Source organism: Alnus glutinosa, chromosome 10, assembly GCF_958979055.1.
Source record: "Alnus glutinosa chromosome 10, dhAlnGlut1.1, whole genome shotgun sequence".
Taxonomy (NCBI): Eukaryota; Viridiplantae; Streptophyta; class Magnoliopsida; order Fagales; family Betulaceae; genus Alnus; species Alnus glutinosa.
The window spans coordinates 27,647,935-27,660,745 of record NC_084895.1 but is presented as its reverse complement, the minus strand read 5'-3'; the positions used below and the strand labels follow the sequence as shown (position 1 = coordinate 27,660,745).

The window sequence follows — 12,811 nt, the reverse complement described above, 5'->3', positions numbered from 1 at the left end:
GTGCGCGCGCGCGCGAGTGTGAAGGGATTATATGGATTACGTGGCGTCTTTTCCAATCATGGCTTTGTTGGGTGGACGTATTGCCACGTGTCATTGTCAAATGGGAACAACGTGGAAAAATGAATAAATTAAAAGAGCAGATATACTGTGGTTCTGTAGATCGAGATTCTCCGTCATTTACACTACTACAAACAAAAGAAGGGGAAATTGTTTCCAACGCCGTGAGTTTTATATTTGTAAAAAATAAGGGTGCAAATTTTTTATTTTTAAAATTATGTGATTTTTTAATGAAAAAATTATTTTTTAATGGTTAAAATTAATTTAAAAATCTATGTAATTGGCTTAATTTACAAATCGCTCACTCGAGTTAAATTCTGTTAAAATTTTTTTTTGATAAATTCTATTAAGCATTATATCAGTACCAATAAAATAGCAACACATGTCGATCTTAATAAAAAAAATATAAATAAATAAAACTTCAAAAATTATATATATATATTTTAAAAAATTTATTAAAGAGAAACAAAAAAATGGCTGTGGATTGGACCGCCAACCCAACCAATGGGATTGGTGTGCAGCCACCCTAGCCAATGGGGCACGCCACCCTTAGGAGCCGAGGCTAGGGGTGGCCCGAATACCTTTTTTTTTTTAAAAAAAAAAAAAAGAACCGAAATTTTATATATTTAATTTTAAAAAACGAAAATTTTTAATTTCTTTAAAAAAAAAAAAAAAAACATTACGTAATCTGATTGGGAAATGGGTACATTGGTTCTGAAATTGGTCGTCTTATTTGTTTACAGGTCCGTTGGGTAGAGTGGTTCCAACAGCCCTATCAGATGGGCCTGGCCTACCTTCTTCCTTCGGAAGAGCTTTTAGGCTTCGTAGAATAACATTGGATCAAATTCCGAGGGCCTGCCCATGTTGGCCTTGAGAATAATATGGCGCAGCCAAAGAACAAAAAGGAATATCCATAAAATGGGTAAAAGAAATTTATTTATTTCCACTCAATTTATTGAATTAACCTTTGTCTTTATAGTGCCTACTTAATTTATTAAATTGAAATTTATCTCTGGACAAAAGTTCCCACAAATTTATTAATAAGAAATTTCTACAAACCCATTTAATAAATTTCTGTGATTTTTTAATTAGCGTGCAAAAAACACATGTTCAAGAGATTAATGACAATATTTTCTTAGTCTCGTGCTAGGATTGTCTTGCAAGTTACGACAATTTGAGCGATGAGATTAGAGTTGCACCAAGCCGAGTCAAAAATGGGCCAAATTAGTTGGTTTTAAACTATTTTAATTTTAGTCATATTCAAAGAAATAATGATTGCATTTTAATTTTTAGCAACATCTTTTCCCATGAAAATTGCCTAACAGATTATGATGAATATTTTACCGTCAGTTTTGCTCCATGCCCACCATTTGAATTCTAGTGGGATCGAAGCAATTTCCATAATCCCATGGAGTTCTAATTGGAATTCCACCTAACTCCTGCACCTTTTAGGGTTTTACCTTAGAATATAGCTTGTGATGCCATGAGTATGCATGTAAACCCAGAAAATTGAGGTCAATTGCAATCCCTTCTCCACGTTCCACTCTTGTCGTACCATTGGTGCCATTACAATTCTCTAACTTATTACTAAAAAATTGTAACATTTAGTCATGTAAAACAGCTTTGTTTTAGGTTATACTAGCCAAAAGAGTAATGCCAAAGACTACACATTTATCCTATTGTTATCTCGCTCGGCTGTGATAGTGCCAATCAGTTCTTATTTATTTTTTTTTTTTACAATAAATAGTTTATTAGCCGTACTCCCGCGTTTGCATAATTGGATAATAGTAAGATAAAATTTTAGTTTCTAACATTACTCATAGTCAAAATGCCATTGGCAAAGTTCTCGCGACAGAAAAATTAAGGGAAATTGTCTATTTGGTTTAGAGAGAAAGAAGGAATTGGAAAAAGGGAGTGGTAAAGTTAGAGATCAACGCTTACGTCTTGTGTCATGTGCACACGATAAAAGTTGGGACGCCTCATTAGTAATTGAGAAAGCGTGGTACCTCTCAACATTGCCATGTGCGAATAAACGCAAGACGCAGACCAAAGCCAAAGTCAGAAGCTATACTTAATTGTGAGTTAGATGACTTTTTTCTTTTTCTTTCTTCTTTTTCTTTTCTTCTTGGACAGAAATTTTCTACAAACCGGTTTGTAGGAAATTTTATACAACCCACATATAAGATTGATAAGTGTCCCTTGGCATGTGAGAATCACATGTTATTTTAATAGCATGTGCTTCTCACATATTTAAATGACACACGTCACTCTTATATAGCGGTTGTATGAAATTTCTTACGAACTATTTTGTAGGAAATTTCTGTCCCTTTTTTTTTTTAATTGAATAAAGGAAATAGTTACAGGAGAAGATCTTTCTTACTTCTGATCCAAAAGGAAGAAGAAGTGGACGATCCTATAAATGAAAAAAGGATGGGCTCTCCAACAACAATACTGAAATAAGTACAAAAATATAAAAAAAATGAGTCAAACAAGTGACCCAACAAAAATTAAGTAATTTTACTGTACAACAGTAAGGATTAAAGAAGAAAGGGATTTTAGAAAATATTGCTCAAAATATGCAGCTTTTAAAACTTATGCAATGTTTCTATGAATTGTTTATTATACTCCTTTTAATTACCGTCAATCATGGCTGAGATATTGGACTAATTTATACAATTTCGAATAAAATTCTAATGGAGGCTTAAGGTTAAATCATTCCTACAATTTTTGACCCAATACATGTTACGTTTAATCAACAAAAATATAATTAAGAGGTTTTTAATTCAACCTACAAAAAGAAAAATGGAATTTAATTAGAAGCTACAACTATCTAAATGAATGGAACCCTAGCTATCAATTGGTAAGTTTAAAAGTTCCATGCCGCGAATCACGGGAGATCATTTACAATTAAGAGAGATGAGGAATTCACCAATTTTTAAGGTACGGGTATTATTGTTTTATCATAATATTATGTTAAATTATTATTTATTTTAAAACTTTAAGTTAATAAAAAAATAATAAATTTATTCATTTAATTAATACTTTAATACTCCTCGCTTATTTTAAAAGTTTAAACTAATAAAAAAAATGTTAAATTTAATCACTTAATTAATACTAGTATTAATTCACCCTCAACAAATAAGGTTATTACATGAAATATTTAATTGAAATGATGGGTAAATTGTAGAGTTAGAATTCAAACTCATGACCCTTGCTTTGATACCATTTTTTTTAAAAAAAATATATATATATATAGTTTCTCATTTTTGTTTTTTAGAGGATAAGGGTATTATCAGGAAGAAAAAAAAAAGGTGGTCTTTTTGAAATACAATGGTAGCTTGATGGGTCACTTTAGCACACTTGAAAATCTAGAGGCTATTTCAAAATCGGCTGTTAGTTCAGATGGGCTTTTTTAAATCTAACCCAAAATTCTTAAAATGAGTACCCTATCTTTTGAATTCATAATTTATCCAGTTTTCTAAAACAAATGCATCAATACTAAGCTTATCAATAAGAAGTCAAATTAATAAAAAGAAATGTTATATATCATAATTTTATAAGTTTTATTTCAATTTGTTAATGTGACACTGCTAACCAACCTTTAGATTAATCATTGTTCAAAAATTTAAAAAATAAAAATAAAAATCTAATGACTGATTGACAATGTTACCGTGCAAATGCAGCAAAAGTGTGAAAAGGAATGAAAGCTTCTAAGAGTGGCAAGCAAGTAAGAAAATAAGGACACCACTCCAAACACCCATCCCTCTTTGCATCTTTCCAAACACACCACGGCAAGTCAAGGGTAGTGGCTACACCTTTTTTCTTCTTTCAGCCCCCAAAAGCACACGCAAATCCCATTCTCTTACCACAACCATACCTTCTCTCTTCCTTGCACAAAAGCCTAATTCACATGAATCACTGCTAACTTCCCCAACTTCTATTGTTGGGTAACTAATAAAACTTCCCTCAGTTTGACATCATGCATGGCACAAAGGCATGGTCACAGGGCCATAGCCTCATAATAATCATGGGTCCATGGGGACAAGCATGTACTTGTAGCTTGTACTATCTATGTTGATCATCACTATGTCTAGTAAATTACCAACCTGAAACCAAACTACTTCATCCAACCTTTTGAAACATCCTAAAATTCTTTCCATCTTTTCTTCGCCAAATTATTTTCGAATAACGCTAGAAACCCTATTTTATCCAACAACTGCTCCACCTTTCTGACATGCTAGTTTAATTAACCCTTATTTTATTTTTTTGGCAAGGGCTGATTGATATTAATACGTCAATAAAGTGAGTAGTGGCGAGATAAAAATATAGTTTTTAGCATTATTCATTAAGTATACTTGGCATACTGAAATGGTCATATTGACGTTAAGGGCATGTTTTGTGATGGAAAGAAAAATGGATTTTGACTTTGGAAATCATTTTTAAGGATGAAGCCGATCTTCAATTTTGAGAACTCTCTTAATGGTCAAAAAAAATGAAAAGATTGTGATGATTCGGCTATCTCTAGATTCTGCCAATAAGAGTACTTGAACCACCCCAACACCAAACCCAATTTTTTTTTTCTTATAATTTAATTTTTTTAAGATAATTTTATAATTTCATAATAGTATGTTATAAAAATGGCCAAAATGTATACGAAAGGAGTTATTTGTTACACATTGTGGACTTTGGAGCCTGTCCAGAACCAAACTGCTTGTAATAAATTAATGTTCCTTTTGACAATGATGAACCCAAAATCATGCATCTACCATTGGTAGTTAATTTGGTGGTTGGAACCTGAGAATTGTTGGATAAAAAAAAAGTTTCCACTTAATAATGATGATAACGTTGAATTTGGATGAGCTAATTTTTTATGCCATTGGCGCTCATCGACCAAACAAGGACTAAATTGTTTGACATTATTGTCAACAATTTCTGATCCTTTGTTCAATATGCTAATGATTCAGTCAAGTTTGGACTCGCAGATTGTGTTCTGGGCATTTGTCAACCAGCATTTTCCAATTAATTAATTACAGGTGGATAAATACCAAAAATTGGAAAAACGTGTTAGAGAATTACAGACCGTGGGGAACAAGGGAGACACGTTGGCCATGATGCAGATGAAGATCAGATGAGGATAGAACATTCAAACGCATAGCAGATGAGAAGAAACAATTCAAATGCAGAACAGACGAAATATTAGTGTTAGCCATTCATGTTTGCATGTCGAGTTTTGGTCGTGTCAAAGCATAAGAATAAGATTATATACGTCAACTTTAACCTACTAGTTTTGTATTGAGTTCGAGCTCGCAGCCTCGCAGGCCATGTTAAAAAGTGCTTGCCATTATGAGATGTGTCGGGTTCGGATCGTGTCGAAGTATAGGTATAAGACTATATAAGTTAACTACTTAACCCTAATCCTACCCATTTAATTAAATAACTTATGCTCTTCAAATATATTCATTTAATTTTGTGTTGGTCTATGTTAAATTGCAAGGTCGCGAGCCGTATGTAATATTCAAGCGTCTGTTATCAAGACTTTAGACTGTTACCGTCGTATACGGTAAGGCTTTCGTCAGGTGTAATTATGAATATAATGAAAATGAGAATATTCTGTTTTGGGATGAGAAAAACGAAAACAGATTTTCAAAGTTATAAAAAAGGACCGAGACCAAATTGTACCAAACTCGCCTATGGAATTAATTTTCCTTCGTCCCACCCCTAACTTTCTTGCCATTCTTTGTGGACACATGTAAAAAACTATAGCAGATATATGTAATGTTTCGTACGTTCTTAAAAAATTGTGAGTTAAAAATATTTTAAAAAAATTTTAAATTACAGATAATAGGATGCGTTTTTAAAAATACAAGATTTTAAAGGTCAAATTGTAATTTTATTTAAAATAATTTTAAATACCCAACTCTGATTTCATTTGTGCTGATCATGTGGCAGTTCTCATTTACTCATGATTTTTTTTTTTTTTTTTTCATTTTTTAATAGAGGCTGATGTAATGGCCGACATGTACTATCACATTAATTAGCCCAGTAGAATGAGAGTTGAGTATGTAGCATTTCTCAAACGCTTAACTGAGTTTTTTAATAATTGCGTTTTCAAATCGCACGTTTTAAAAATGGCGCTCGGAAATTCAAAAAAAAATTGTGATTTGAAAAAGTGAAAAAAAAAAAATACTCATTTTAAAAAACGCACAAATTTAAAAGCTAAACTGCAATTATACCAAACACTTAACTAAGATTTTTAAAATCGTATTTTCAAATTGCAAACCTAAACAAACTAAACATATTTCGGCCTTGTGGCACTCTGAATGAATATTTTATTAAAATGAGAGATGAATGATATAGAAATTTTTGCTATGATATATATCATCTTAAATTATAACTTATACTCAAAAGTTTAAACCGATAAGAAATTATTTTGATTTAATAATTTAATATTTAATATATTAACATGGAGATTATATATATATAGACACGTACAAACATGCAAAATTCTACCTAACAGATATATATGTATATGTCGTGTACAAAATACAGTAGTAGCAATATTACCACGTAGATTTCTGTGTTGGTAAACAAGCACAAGCACAAGCTAGCACCTATTGTTGACGAACTAAAATTGAAGAGAAAATGTGAAACCAAAGTCTGGCTACCGGCCAATTGATCCTTACATTTCAGTCTCTTCTATTTCAATCCATACCTCTCTGAGTCATGAGAAGACAATAAGGAAGACCAAATTCCTTCTATTTCACAAACCTTATCTCTCTTTCTCTCAAGAAAGCAACTCCACATTTCTATAAATACAGGGGACCTGGCCCTGGCCCTTCAAGTACAAACCATTTTCATTGTCCTCTTCCATACCTCCCATCATTCTCTAGCAACTTTTGCACATCTTTCAGACACTTTCTTTTTGTTTAAAAGTGAAAGATATGTCTCTCCACAGCAATTTTCTCACACTTTTCATAGTCTTAGCCTCTTTCTCATCATGTTTTGGGCGTTACCAAGAGGACCCACTTGGATATCCTAAAGCCTATACTACTACATCCAAACGCGCCGTTCAAGACAGAAAGTTTAAGACAGAAAATTTTGGTCGGACAACCAGGCTTGCCCGAGCAAGCACCCCTTCAACTTCACCGAAGCTGGTTAGTGTAGATGACTTTGGAGCTAAAGGTGATGGAGGAGATGATACTGAGGTACCCCATTCAGATAAACTCCTAGTTTTTGGCTTTTCTTTTTCTTTTTTGGGAACCGGGATATCCGGAGTTTCACTCCAACTAAATTCCCGAAACATCGTGCAAAACACCACCATCTGCACATGGGTGGAGTAAAGCTCGAGCTTTCGCCTGCGGAGTCAAACCTTTCACCTTGGGGTTCTTTGTTCTTTTCTTTTTGTTTTTTATTTTATTTTTCACACTTTTTATGTCTGCAGGCATTTGGGAAAGCTTGGATGGAGGCCTGTTCTTCTAAAGATAGTGTTCTTGTGGTACCTGAAAATAGGAACTATTATCTTAAGCCAATTACATTCTCAGGTCCTTGCGAATCTAATTTCATAATGAAGGTGAGTTCTATGCATGCATGCATGCTATCATCTTAAGCCAACTACATTTGTATATGCATCATGCATGCATGCATGTATGTATGCATATATACATCTGCCTAAGGAAATGAACAAGTTTTTGTGTTTCTTTATACTAGGTCTATGGAACAATCAAAGCTTCTCCTGATAGATCAGATTATCAAACGGATACACGACATTGGATTGTGTTCGAAAATATTCAAAATTTTAGAGTTGAAGGTGGGGGCATCATCAATGGCAATGGGAGGGAATGGTGGATAAACTCATGCAAAGTCGACAAAACTCGTGTATGTAATTGGACTGAATTAATCTTCCATTTCATTTTCATCAACTTTATTTCTCTTAATAAAAAATAAACTAATTAGTATTATTATTTGTCTATCTTCCTTTCTTTTGCAGCCTTGCACGCATGCACCAACGGTAAGCTTATGGGTCGTCCTCTACATTTTCTAAGGCATTCCTAACGTCATATATAGACTTTCTCCTTTCGATTATTCTTGATTTCTTTTTTTAAATGTTTATAGGCCGTGACTTTCCGCAGCTGCAATGATTTGATAGTAGATAACCTATGGATCCAAAACGCACAGCAAATGCATCTCACGTTTGATGAATGTGTAAACGTCGTAGCTTCGAATCTCATGGTAACTGCACCAGGAAATAGCCCCAACACTGATGGAATTCATGTTACAGAAACACAGGACATTCAGATACAGAACTGTGATATAAGGACAGGTACAACATGCAAGAAATAAATAAATAAATCTAGTTACTTAATATAAAACCTTCAATATTCTTGCTAAATAAATTCAATTTTGACTTGCCTATAAAGATCTTTTGTGCAAAAATAAACGGTCAATATTGCAAGATTTGAAAAGAATTCTAGTAATTATTTTTTCACCGTTGATTTTTTAACAAGAGGATTTTCAATAATTATTTTACCGGAGAGAAGCCACAAGCCAAGCTCAATAAAATTAATTTTATATCTAAGTTTCAAAATTTTGAACCAGAAAACTAATGAGATATTATGTTTTATTTATTGAAGGTGATGATTGCATTTCAATAGTAAGTGGATCAGAAAATGTTCGAGCCACGGATATTACATGTGGACCAGGTCATGGAATCAGGTATCTAACTTCAACTGGCTTTGCACCTAATTAATTAATTACTATTTCAACTAAAGCAAATCTACTAGCATGATGCATGAATATCATGCTGCTGGTTTTTGTTTTACAATTAAATTACCACTTATTTGGATATTATATTTTATTTGCAGCATCGGAAGCTTAGGTGCTGACGGTTCAAGTGATTATGTTTCAAATGTGATTGTCAATAGAGCGACACTTTCAGGAACCACTAATGGACTGAGAATAAAGACTTGGCAGGTAACATAATTAAATTTAATTGTTTAATAGTTACCTTACATGCTAAATGACGTCACGTGGATTTACTATACAAAATAACGTAGCAGTTCACGTGGCATTATCACATCAGTCACAATCAAATATAATTGTTTAATAACTGACGTGGTAAGTATTAAATGGACTTTAAAGTCCATGTATAAATTAAATTAAAATATTTATAGGAAAAATTGCACTGTTTCTAATATTATATAAATTTATATAGTAAAATTCAAACTCCCTTTTTGAAAAAATTGTGAAAACTTTGGGAGATGGTAAACCGTTGAGCACCTCTAGTACGTACTTCCATGAATTTAGGCGAAAAGTTGGCCATCAAAATTAAAGAAAGGAAAAAAAAAGAAAGAAAATCAAGAAAGAATCAAAAGTTAGGCAATTGATTTCTTAGTTATGTCAACGGTACTGTAAAGATTGAAAGCATCGAAAATGTTGAAAAATAGGGTGCAGAAGCAACTAGCAATGGGTTTTTGATTTTCCGCCGTTAATTGTGAGAAATTTTTTCCCCCTCAATCATTCACACTTTGCAAAAGACGTCCCAAGGTTTATAACCACTTATTAATGCTATAAGTTATATTTTTATTCTATTTTTCTCTTTCCTTCAACGTGTTAGCGTAAAAAAAAAAAAAAAAATTGAAAAGTTCATTAGTACTGTCAGGGACGGAGCCAGAAGTTCTTATGGGCAGGGGCCAATGGCCGAAAATTTTTTTTGGGTAGGGGCCAAATAAGCTAAATTTTTTTTTTTACCTTAAAATTTTTAATTTTTTAGATTATTTTTTTTTCTCACCTTAAAATTTTTTTTTTTAGGAAATTTGGGGGGGGGCCATGGCCCCTGCCAGCCCCCCCCTCCCTCCGTCCCTGAGTACTGTCACGTCAATATGAAAAGGTAAAAATAAAATAAAGAGAAAACTTCACTTATATCCTCTTAACTTTTATTCATTTTGAAAGAATGTACTTAAACTTTAAAACCTCTCAATTTAGAGTATTTAACTTTCAAAAAGTTTCAATCTCAGTTATCCGTTAGAATTTTCCGTTAAATCCTATCAAAATTTTCAAAAAAAAAATTATAAATCTTTTAAAAGATTTAGGCATGGGTATTTTTGCGTTAAATTCTAACCAACACTTAAATCCTAGCAATTTTTTTGCTTTTTTTTTTTTTTCTAAAAAATGAAGGGAAAATTCTAACTGAAGACTATGATTGAAACTTTCTGAAAATAAATACATTAAATTAAAACGTTTTAAAATTTAGATATATTCTTTCAAAAGTGTTGAAACTTCAAAGATTATAAGCGATCTCCCTAAAATAAAAGTCTGATTTCTAGTGTTGCTCATTAGTCTATACCACCCACTTACTCCTTGACTATTTTTTTTTCATGAGTTACTTGCTCCTTGACTTGTGGTGATCAGCTTTACAAGTCAACAATTTAATTTCTTCTTGTGGTGATCAGCTACACAAGACCTAAAAGGCTCTCACACAACAAGTTTAACTACTTGCCACTTCTCTTCTTCTTTGCCACCAGTCAAGCAAACTACTTTGAAATGTTTAGTTAACTTTCCTTTTTGTCTCTCTCAGCCCATAACTAGAAATTAACTACGCAATTAGTGCACCACATATATCATCGTTATTTCAAAAAATTAAATTGATAAAAAAAACAATAATAATAATATTATTATTTTATTAGTTTTTGAACACTTTCCTTCACATGTGGTCTTTCGATCTTTACCTTTCCTTCAACACTGAAATTCAACACATAAAATATTTAATTGAATATGATGTAAAATCTCAATTTATTTTAAAAATTTAAGTTGATAAAAAAAATTATGAATTCAATTATATAATTAATATTTTAACAATAAATTTAAGTACCCCATTTGATTGGGCATGTCTTTTTCATCAAGACATGCCCAATCAAATGGGTACTTCATAGAATTATGCATGCGCACTTCTATTTCCATGGACTGTGTGGTGGGCCGTGGGTGGGCATGCATAACAATTGATGATGGGGCAAGACATCATCGATCGAACTTGATTTGATTTCATTACTTTTTACAGTTTTTAAATGCAAAACAAATGTATAATAATTTGTAGTGCATGTGAAATTCAATAATTAATATGGGAGAAGCTAGAAGTGCATAAATGTATAATAATTTGTAGAATTTAGAAATACATGCAGAAATATATTTTTAATTTTGTTGAATTAGGTGTTAAAAATAATATTACTAGTAGCTCCCTAGCTATCTTAATTTAGGTGGCCATCAATGGGGTAAGCAGAAATTATTCTCTCACTAATGAGAATAGGGTTTTGTATTTGACGGGTAAGAAAGGGTATCTAACCTATATATGGAACATCTCGATAACTCAATAACATTTGGACTTGTCATTCTAAGTTATTTGTCCACTCGATTTTAGCAAATAAAAACCTACAATTAATATAAGCCCAATAAAAAAAAAAATATATGCTCTAACATTGCACATATATAGTTCACATTTAACGTATGTGTTATTCATTTGCAGGGAGGCTCGGGGTATGCAAAAAATATCATGTTTCAAAATGTTGTAATGCACAATGTTAGCAATCCTATAATCATAGATCAATACTACTGTGATCGAAAAGATTCGTCATGTTCAGAGCAGGTAATACTCTCAAGGAAAATATTTGGAGTATTAAATCTTTTACTACAACTTCCTTATAAACTTACGTGACAATCCATATGAATGTCACGGGGCACAACATGGGTGAAAAATTTAGAGCTAAAATTTGATAGTCAAATTTATTTTGTTTAGTGGCTGACATGACAGTTCATATGAGTGCCATGTGAACTGCCGCATCAATTTGTAAGTGATTTATAATAAAAGCTATAAAACATCTAATAACACTTGTACCCGTAAATCACTCACAATCACAAACTAACATGATGATAACAATCATCTTAATCTAATGGCAGGCCTCAGCCGTGAAAGTAAGCAATGTTGTTTACAAAAACATCAAAGGTACCAGTGCATCGGAGGAAGCCATAAATTTCAGTTGCAGCCAAAGTGTTCCTTGTGAAGAGATTGTATTGCAAGATGTTAATCTAGGCCTCCAAGGAGATGGAAGTATCGAAGCCACTTGTGAGAGTGTTGAATTGACAAAGAGGGGGAATGTCTATCCACGGTGCTAAGTATAATTAAGAAGAAAAGCCAACATTTGTGTTCTTACAATGATGATGCTGTAAATATGATGAGCGTTATAGTGCATGCTAGATTTAGTCAAATTTCATGTTTTTTAGGGACAGGTTACTTGAATAATAATGGGTTTGCTTTTACCATAGTTTATCAATTAACGTTCATATTCAAAGCATTGGGTGGAGAAAAAAAAAAAAAAAAAAAAAAGAAAGTCAAATTTAAAAAAGTGAGTCAGTCACTTAAAGAACTATTTCTAAAAGTGCTAAACTGCTCCGTTTGTTAATGATGTTTAGAGGGCATTTTATGTTTTTTTTTTTAATTTTTTGAAAATGTAATCTAATGTTATATAAAGGTGAAAATAATTTTTAGTGTTTTGTATTTTATATTGTTTATTAATAATTTTTTTTTGAAAAGAGAAAATAAAAAATATTATCAGACAAAAATCATGTTAGATTAAGTAAGCTTTAATCGATCTTCTTCATGGCTCATGAACAAATATTTGGTCATTGTATTTATATCATTTTCTACAAAAATATTAACAAATAATTCAAATCACGAAACATCCAAAATTGCTTTTAGTTTTATGTC

The 12,811-nt window shown here is 32.2% G+C and overlaps 1 protein-coding gene across 1 annotated transcript; it reads left to right on the top strand.

Annotated features, from left to right (window-relative positions):
* Nucleotides 1–6,761: 6,761 nt before the first annotated feature.
* LOC133880107 (polygalacturonase) lies at nucleotides 6,762–12,373 on the top strand. The gene is made up of 9 exons (XM_062318987.1): nucleotides 6,762–7,262; nucleotides 7,499–7,627; nucleotides 7,765–7,932; nucleotides 8,045–8,065; nucleotides 8,170–8,377; nucleotides 8,688–8,769; nucleotides 8,919–9,027; nucleotides 11,573–11,692; nucleotides 12,004–12,373. The coding sequence occupies exons 1-9, from the start codon at nucleotides 6,999–7,001 to the stop codon at nucleotides 12,217–12,219; spliced, it is 1,317 nt and encodes a 438-aa protein (XP_062174971.1). The 5' UTR covers nucleotides 6,762–6,998; the 3' UTR covers nucleotides 12,220–12,373.
* Nucleotides 12,374–12,811: the final 438 nt, after the last annotated feature.

What these genes read in the sequence shown, in the direction of transcription:
- LOC133880107 (XM_062318987.1), top strand. Translation starts at nt 6,999, where the DNA reads ATGTCTCTCCACAGCAATTTTCTCACACTTTTCATAGTCTTAGCCTCT. An exon ending in AATCTAATTTCATAATGAAG is followed by an intron (nt 7,628 to 7,764) that starts GTGAGTTCTATG and finishes TCTTTATACTAG; the next exon opens with GTCTATGGAACAATCAAAGC. An exon ending in GCAAAGTCGACAAAACTCGT is followed by an intron (nt 7,933 to 8,044) that starts GTATGTAATTGG and finishes TTTCTTTTGCAG; the next exon opens with CCTTGCACGCATGCACCAAC.